Source organism: Otolemur garnettii, unplaced genomic scaffold, assembly GCF_000181295.1.
Source record: "Otolemur garnettii isolate 467f Iridium unplaced genomic scaffold, OtoGar3 scaffold00038, whole genome shotgun sequence".
Taxonomy (NCBI): domain Eukaryota; kingdom Metazoa; phylum Chordata; class Mammalia; order Primates; family Galagidae; genus Otolemur; species Otolemur garnettii.
Window position 1 is genome coordinate 8493620 of NW_003852433.1, and position 9221 is coordinate 8502840.

General features: G+C 45.8%; 1 protein-coding gene across 1 annotated transcript in view; it reads left to right on the plus strand.

Moving 5' to 3' along the window:
- The window catches only part of GCN1 (GCN1, eIF2 alpha kinase activator homolog), a 76427-nt gene that overhangs the window by 12684 nt on the left and 54522 nt on the right, over positions 1-9221 (plus strand). The window contains exons 5-13 of the mRNA XM_012805204.1: positions 2283-2381; positions 2474-2608; positions 3476-3544; positions 3670-3778; positions 5379-5453; positions 5706-5834; positions 7602-7652; positions 8000-8098; positions 8312-8485. Of these exons, the coding sequence (XP_012660658.1) occupies positions 2283-2381; positions 2474-2608; positions 3476-3544; positions 3670-3778; positions 5379-5453; positions 5706-5834; positions 7602-7652; positions 8000-8098; positions 8312-8485 (940 nt within the window). The remainder of the gene's footprint in view (positions 1-2282; positions 2382-2473; positions 2609-3475; positions 3545-3669; positions 3779-5378; positions 5454-5705; positions 5835-7601; positions 7653-7999; positions 8099-8311; positions 8486-9221) is intronic.

Sequence of the window (9221 nt, forward strand, 5' to 3'; positions counted from 1 at the left end):
CCCCCCCCCCCGGCCTCCAAAAAGTTAGCAAGTATCTTAATTCGAAGTGCTCTTCTGGGAGTTAGGTGACCAGAACTCTGAACTGTGCCATGACTTTGGTGTTTGGGGTATGAATGCAACATAATCATGTTCAATTACTTTTTATTGTTTGTTATTATTTTTTTTGGGAAACAGAGTCTTACTTTGTCACCCTCAGTAGAGTGCCATGGCGTCATAGCTAACAGCAACCTCAAACTCTTGGGCTTAAGCAGTCCTCTTGCCTCAGCCTTCTGAGCTGCTGGGACTACAGGCACCCGCCATGATGCCTGGCTGTTTTTTAGAGACAGAGTCTCACTTTTGCTTAGGATGGTCTTGAACTTGTGAGCTCAGGCAGTCCACCACCTCAGCCTCCCAGAGTGTAGGATTACATGTGTGAGCCACCACGCCTGGCCTTGTTTATTTTATTTATTTATTTTTAAGACAGAATCTTAGGCTGGGTGTGGTGGCTCACGCCTGCAATCCTAGCACTCCGTGAGGCCGAGGTGTGTGGATTGCCTGAGCTCATGGGTTCTAGACCAACCTGAGCAAGAGCGAGACCCCATCTCTAAAAATACCCAGGCATTGTGGTGGGCACCTGTATGTAGTCCTAGCTACTTGGGAGGCTGAGGCAAGAGAATCACAGAATCACCTGAGCCCAAGAGTTTGAGGTCGCTGTGAACTGTGATGCCATGGCACTCTACCTAGGGCCACAAAATGAGAGTCTGTCTCAAAAAAAAAAAAAAAAACAATAATAAACTAGAAAATCTTGCTCTGTCACTCTGGCTAAAGTGCAGTGGCAATCATCATAACTCACTAACCACAAACTCTTGGGCTCAAGTGATCTTCCTGCCTCAGTCTCTTGAGTAGCTGGAACTACAGGTGCCTGCCTGCTACCCCACCCAGCTAATCTTTTAAATTTTTTTATAGGGACAGGGTCTATTGCTCAGGCTGGTCTCAAAATCTTGAGTTCAAATGATCCTCCCACATTGGCCTCCCAAAGTGCTAGGACTATAGGTGTGAGCCACCATGCCCAGCTGATCAGATAGTTTTTTAATACGTAATGACAGTGTACTATACATACTTTCTTCTTTACCTGTTTTATTTTTCAAGCAGTCTGGGAATGTGTGCTGCAGTAGTAAATAAAGAGGTTCTCATTCTTTATGAGTATTTACTAGTCTTTTAGATGTACCATACTATGTATACCTTATCTTCTGTTGATGGCTGTTTATGTTGTTTATAATTTTTTATTGTTACAAACAGTGCCACAGTGAATAACCTTGTACATACGCCATTTGTACACGTGTAAATGGAATTCAGCAGCATTGCCTTCACAAGCATATCTTTCTTAGGGTAACAGTTCACACTGCTTACCAAAGACTTTGGGGATTTGTGGCATGTAAAGCCGCTGGGCTGTTTGTAGTTGAGCAACTGTTATGTGCTTCTCACTGGGTTGGACAGTATTCCCCATGCATATTGAGCTTCATTTCTGTATCTGTGGTGATAATGCCTAGTGATAGTGCCTGCCATTTAGTCAGTGTTCAGTAAGTATTTGTGGGTTTAATGAAGGACAAGTTAAGGCAGATAGATAAGAAGTAAATGGAACTGGACCCCGGTTCTTTTCCAGCATGGCACTTCCTTATTGAAATTATATATAGGGTGATACCTGTGACTCAGTGAGTAGAGCGCTGGCCCCATATATCAAGGGTGACGGGTTAGAACCCGGCCCCAGCCAAACAGCAACAAAAAAATAGCCGGGCATTGTGGCGGGTACCTGTATTCCCCGCTAGTCAGGAGGCTAAGGCAAGAGAATCACCTAAGTCCAGGAGTTGGAGGTTGCTGTGAGCTGTGATGCCACTGCACTCTATTGAGGGCAACAAAATTGAGACTCTATCTCTAAAAAAAAAAAAAAATTATATATAGAATTCATTTGTATGTTTATGTTTATTTTTTTCCCATTGGACTGTGAGATGCATGAAAGCAGGGAATGTGTCTGTCTTATTCCCCTGTGGTTTCATCGTCTGAATCATAGTAGGTGTTTAGTAAATATTTGTTAAATGAACATTTGTGTGAACAGTGTCATTAAAGGATAGGACTAAGTGTGGGGGGTGTGGAGGAAAGAGATTCTGGCTGGAGTTGAGTGGCAGCGGCTGAGTGGAAATGAAATCAGGATCTGGAGGGCCAGAGAGGTCTTGGACAGGTTGTTCAGGCCTTGGGACCTCTGCTCCCATGTTCCATCCTGACCTGAGCTTTCCTGGTCCTGGCAGGTAGAGGTGCAGTGTCTGCTCCTTCTGGAGGTGCTGGGTGGCTCCCACAAGCACGCTGTGGATGGTGCTGTGAAGAAACTCACGAAGCTGTGGAAAGAGGTGACAGGATGCATGGGGCTGGTAGGTGTGACTTTTTCTATGCTATTCTTCAACTTCCATCTGATCCACCTGCTTGACACTTTCCTCTTCAGAACTCCGGGCTGGTGGAGCAGTACTTGTCAGCCATTCTCAGCCTAGAACCCAACCAGAACTATGCCGGCATGCTGGGCCTGCTAGTGCAGTTCTGCACGAGCCACAAGGAGATGGACGTGGTCAATCGGCACAAGGCAAGTGCCAGTGTGGGTGGCCATGTGCTTTCCACCCTAGAGGCTTACTGGAAAGGATTAGGTATCTCCTTTGCCCTGGTAGCCCCAGTGGCTAATCTCATCTGAAACTTGGTTTTCCCACACAAGATTCTTGCCTTTTGCTTATGAGGTATGACAGAGGTGGGATATTTCCTCTCCAGTTCAGGCTTAGGGTGAATCCTGGCTTAGTTATTGGGGTGATAGTTTGCTTGCACATGTGGTCCTTAATTTACCCCAATTGAGCAGCTACCATGTTCTGAGTGCTGTGCTAGGTGTTGGGCATGCACCAGCGGGCTAGAGAGCGATGACCTGCCCTGTGGAACTGAGTCTGAGAAGGCACCTAACACAAGACAGTCATGTAGTTAGTTATAATGTGGCTAGTGCCACAGAGGAAAGGTGTAAGAAGCTGTGATTCTGCACCAGGGGAACCTGACTGAGACCATGGATCAGGGAACATATCTGCCTAATGAAGGAACTTTGAGGTTGAAGAGGAGTTAGCAAGGTCGAGAGGTAAGGCAGAGCATTTTAGGAGGAGAACACATCCTGTGGACAGGAATACAGGAGAGGCGAGTGGGTTCTGCTGGCATGGGTAGGTTAGAGAGGGTGAGGTGTAGTTGGCTGGGTGCAGGCCTTACAAGCCATGTCAGGGACTTTGCTATTTATGCCAGGGGCCATGGAAAATCATGGAAGGTTCATAAAGAGTGTGGCATGATCAGTAGGATCTCTGTTTAATACTGTGAAATTTGGACATTGGTTTGTATATTTTCTAGAAGCACTCCCATAATAGGTACCTCTTAGGCCAGTGCACTATAGAATGTCAGGGTGTAACTAGATCTTTGTGTTCACTAGAGTGCCCTGCTGGATTTTTATATGAAGAACATCCTGATGAGCAAAGTAAAACCTCAGAAGTACTTATTGGTGAGTGAGAAGTGGCCCTTATTTACTTGGACAAGCTAAATCCCATTTTAAATTCTGGGATTCTGAACTGTCCGTCCTTCTTGGTATGTTTCCATGAGGACTAGGTGCCTGACTTCTTTTTGTAGGATAGCTGTGCCCCTTTGCTCCGATACATGTCCCACGCGGAATTTAAGGATCTCATACTGCCCACCATACAGAAGTCTTTACTGCGGAGTCCAGAGAATGTTATTGAAAGTAGGTTGCTGTCAGACAAGATGATGGGAGGGACACGAGTTGCCCGATAAGGTCTATTCCTGATACTTGGTATTAGAAAGTATGAATGTGTGGGTGTGTGGTGGTGGTGGTGGGGAGGATATATTCACTGCTTACCGTGCCTGGACCTTGGGAGAGGGTTAAAGATTCTTTGGAGAAGATATTGAAAGTCATGGACCCTCTTGTTAGAAGAATACACAAGGGCGGTGCCCGTGGCTCAGTGGATAGGGCGCCGGCTTCATATACCCAGGGTGGTGGGTTTGAACCCAGCCCTGGCCAAACTGCAACAAAAAAACAGCCGGGTGTTGTGGCGGGCTCTTTATAGTCTCAGCTACTCGGGAGATTGAGGCAAGAGAATCACCTAAGCCCAGGAGTTGGAGGTTGTTGTGAGCTGTGATGCCACGGCACTCTACCAAGGGCAATAAAGTAAGACTCTCTCTCTACCAAAAAAAAAAAGAAGAAGAAGAATGCACAAAAGGATATCCACTTACAATACTGCTATAATTTTAGGGGTTCAAGAATGTTCTAGAGGCCAGGTGAGGTGGCTCACATCGATAATTCTAGCGCTCTGGGAGGCCCAGGTCGGAAGATAGCTGGAGCCCAGGAGTTTGAGATTGCTGTGAGCGAGGCTGAAGCTATTACCCTCTAGCTTCTAGCCCAGGCAATAGAGTGAGACTCTATCTCCAAAAAAAAAGGAATGTTCTGGAGATCATTCAGGTCAAGACCCTCTTCTATACATGGGACTTAGTGAATATAGAGGTAACACTTGAAACTATAGGGTGTGAAGGTTGAGTATCTGTACTTTTTTTTTTGGTTTTTTTTTTTTTGAGAGACAAGGTCTTACTCTGTTGCCCAGGTTAGAATGCAGTAGTGTTGTCATGGTTTACTGCTCCCAGGCTCAAGTGATCCTCCTGCCTCAGTTTCCCAAGTAGCTGGGACTTTGGTGGTTCATGCCTGTAATCCTAGCACTCTGGGAAGCCGAGGAGGGTGGATTGTTTGAGCTCAGGAGTTTAAGAGCAGCCTGAGTGAGAGTAAGACCTGGTCTCTAAATGTAGCGGGGTGTTGTGATGGTACCTGTGGTCCCAGCTACTCTGGAGGCTGAGGCAAGAGAATCACTTGAGCCTGAGAGTTTGAGGTTGCTGTGAGCTTTAACGCCATGGCATTCTACTGAGGGTGACAAAATGAGACTGTCTTAAAAAACAAACAAAAACACCGTATCTGGTTAATCTTTTTATTTTTGGATGGGGTCTCACTCAGGTTGGTCTCAAACTCCCAGAGTCAAGCAGTGCTCCCACCTCGGCCACTCAAAGTACTAGGATTACAGGTGTAAGCCACTGCACCTTTCTTGTCCCTTCTTATCTTGATAAAGTGTGTTGGTGGAACATTGAATGAGCTATTTTTTACTGATTGGGGTAGGCAGTATACAGTTTTTCAGCAGAGCTTAGGGACGTCCTTAGATACAGGATGGTCACGGTTCCATGTGGCCAGATAGTAGGCCTGGTAGCGTTTGCTGGGAAGTAGAGGAAAAGTATTCTCTGAATGTATTCCTGAGTGTAGTGATCATTGCTTTGTGTCCCCTTAGCTATTTCAAGTCTGCTGGCATCAGTGACTCTTGATCTCAGCCAATATGCCCTGGACATCGTGAAAGGACTGGCCAGTAAGTATTCTAGCCTCTAGATGCACCTTGGGTTTTGGTTGTACTTGTCCCAGTTACTGGAGTAAAGGGAGCAGGGGGCAGCTCAGATTAGAAAAAAGGCTCTAAACTAAACTGCATTGGCAGTTTCTTTCTTGAGATCATTTATAATGAGAACAGGTTAAGTAGCATTGAAAAGTTGGAAACATAGAACTGGCAAGGATGAAAGTCTGGATGCTAGTTGTCAGCAGCCTCTGAGCAACTCTGTGTATCCAGGTCAGCTGAAATCCAACAGTCCCCGCCTGATGGACGAAGCTGTGCTGGCACTGCGGAACCTGGCCCGCCAGTGCAGTGACTCTTCGGCCATGGAAGCTCTAACCAAGCACTTGTTTGCCATCCTTGGAGGTGAGTAAACCTTTCTTGGCCGTGGGTATAGCTGAAGTGTGGTCCCTGGACTCTGGGATCTGGCAGAGACTTGACATTCTATGTCTGCTGTGGCAAAGCCAGGAGGATGCCTACTCTGGAATGTGAATGTATGATGTGAACTGTCATTGTATACATAGCAGGAAAAACTAAAATATATCAGAATGTTAATAATATCTTTCATAGAAATTAATTTACTTTTTGGAGACAGAGTCTCACTTTATTGCCCTTGATAGAGTGCTGTGGCATCATAACTCACAGCAACTTCAAACTCTAGGGCTCAAGGAATCTTTTTGCCTTAGCCTCCCAAGTAGCTGGGACTGCAGGAGCCCACCCCAATGCCCGGCTTTTTTAGAGACAGGTTTCACTCTCTCTCAGACCGGTCTTGAACTTGTGAGCTCAAATGATCCTCCCACCTTGGCCTCCCAGAGTGCTAGGATTACAGGTGTGAGCCACTGTGCCCAGCCTTATTTTTTTATTTTTTCATAGAGATGGGGGCTTGCTATGTTGTCCAGTCTACACTGAACTCCTGCACTCAAGCGATGAGTAGCTGGGACTACAGCAGTGGTTCTCAACCTTCCTAATGCTGTGAGCCTTTAATATAGTTCCTGTGGGTCATGACCCACAGGTTGAGAACCGCTGCACTACCACACGTAGTTTAATAATGTCTTTGAGTAGTGGAAACATCATGGGTGCTTTTTTTGGAGACTTACTCTGTTGCCCAGGCTAGAGAGGCATGGTGTCATCATTGCTCATAACCTCAGACTCTTAGGCTCAAGAGATCCTTTTGCCTCAGCCTCAGAAGTACCTGGAACTACAGGTGTGTGCTACCATGCCCAGCTATTTTTTTCTATTTTTAGTAGAGATAGAGTCTCTACTTTTATTCAGGCTAGTCTCAAACTCCTCAGTTCAAGTAGTTCACTTGCCTCAGCTTCCCAGAGTGCCAGGAGTAAAGGTATGGGCCACTGAACCCAGCCTATGGGTACTTTTTTTTTTTGAGATAGACTTTCAAGCTGTCACCCTGGATAGAGTGCTGTAGTGTCATAGTTCACCTCCAACTTGGGCTCAAGTGGTCTTCTTGCCTCAGTTTTTCTACTTTTTAGTAGAGATGGGGGTCTCGCTTTTGCGTAGGCTGGTCTTGAACTCATGAGCTCAAGCAGTCCACCCACCTTGGCTTCCCAGAGTGCTAGGATTTACAGATGTGAGCCACTGTGTCCTGCCACCTGTTTTTTGCTTTTTTTTTCTTTGAGACAGAGTCTCACTGTGTCACCTTTGGCAGAGTGCGGTGGCATCACAGCTCACAGCAACCTCAAACTCTTGGGCTTAATTGATTCTCTTGCCTTAGCCTCCCAAGTAGCTGGGACTACAGGTGCCTGTCATAATGCCCGACTATTTTTTAGTTGTACTTGTCATTGTTGTTTGGCAAGCCCAGGCTGGATTCGAACCCGCCATCTCCGGTATATATGGCTGGTGCCCTAGACACTGAACTACAAGGTGCTGAGCCCTTTGGGTGCTTTTAAAAATGTTTTTCTTTATATTTTTCCTGTTCCTCAAATTTTCTGTTCGAACATGACTTTTTTAGTTTGAAAACAAAAGGCTAGTAAATGTTATTTTAAACCTAGCTTCACAGTAGACAGTTTGCTTCTGAAATCAGAAACCTCATTGTGGTGTCTTACACATGACTACATTATTCATCCCTTGGAAAATGTGGCAGATGTGCATTTGAATCTTTCCTGTCTCTTCTCTCAGGCTCGGAGGGAAAACTAACTATTGTAGCCCAGAAGATCAGTGTCCTCTCAGGTATGGATCTCTCCACAGGTGGTAGAGGTGTGGTCTTATAGATGAGCTTTAAGATAATTCTTAGATAAGCAAGTCCTTTGGATCTTGACTCTAGACAATCTTAGGCTTTCTAGCCTGCCTCCTGGGGACTCTTCTGTTTACATGCTTGGCAAGAGGGACTTGAATATCAAGTTTAGTGGGAGGCAGGCCATGTGGAGGGAAAACTGAGGGAGGGCCAAAGGAGAGGCATGGTTGATAGGGAACCCAGAAGCGGTCTGACCAGGAATGCAGAGATGGCAGATGCAGGAATACTTGCCTGTTTGTGTTTTCATGCTGATGAGGGGCTAAACAGGGATTCTGTCTTTCAGGGATTGGGAGTGTCAGTCACCACGTGGTGTCTGGGCCTTCTAGTCAAGTCCTGAATGGGACTGTGTCTGAGCTGTTCATCCCGTTCCTCCAGCAAGAAGGTAAATTTGTGCAGCATGGTGAGCATGCCATCTGAGTCCATCCTTAACCATAAAGCCTTTCTGAAGGCACATCCCTTTCAGAGAACATGGCTGGGAAGTGTCTGAAATATTACTGCTTCCTCCCGTACTCTGGCTTGGGGTCTTACACTGCTTGCAGTGATTTGACATAGTTATAAGACATCAGATTAACTGGAGTTGTGCTTTTTGCCCTAGTTCATGAAGGGACCTTGGTACATGCTGTCTCTATCCTGGCTCTCTGGTGTAACCGGTTCACTACTGAAATGCCCAAGAAGCTCACTGAATGGTTCAAGAAAGCTTTCAGCCTTAAAACCTCCACCTCTGCAGTGAGGCACGCCTACCTGCAGTGCATGTTGGCCTCCTTCCGGGGTAAGATGTCACCGTGGGCCAGTGTCCAGGCCTCCCCACAGAGGTGACCAAGTCTTTGGGGGCACTAATAACACTTTAGGCTTTTCTTTTTGGTTTATTTTGCATGGATTTATTTCTTCCTGAAATAAGTGGGAACATAAGGCAAAGCCTAGAATCAAATCTCAGGAGTTCTTTATAACAAATTCTGGCTTCTCCTCCTTATAAGACTTTGAAATTACAAAGCATTATTCAGAGAGGACCCAGAACCAGAACCTGTCACTACAGTATCTGAAATCATGGAGAAATGATTCTGATAAGGCTGATTTAAAAGGTCCAATTTCATGTAAACTTCACTGTGGAGTCTGCCCTCGCTTCAGTGCTAAAAATACTATTGTCTTTTGGGCGTAAGCATCTACCTCCTTCCCAAGCAGGAATAGAGGAAACTTTCAAATCTATATAGGAGCATGGCTAGGCATGGTGGCTGGCACCTGTACTCCTAGCACTCTGGGAGGTCAAGGCAGGAAGAACCCTTGAGCTCAAGAGTTTGAGATCAGCCTCAGCAAGAGTGAGACTGTCCCTACTAAAAATAGAAGGCTGGTGCCTGTAGTCCCAGCTACTCTGGAGGCTGAGGCAGGAAGATTGCTTGAACTAGGAGCTTGAGGTTGTCGTCAGCTAGGCTCACACCATCTACCAGTGTTTTTCAACCTTTTATATCTGACAGTACACTTGAATCTTTTTTTTTTTTTTTTTTTTTTTT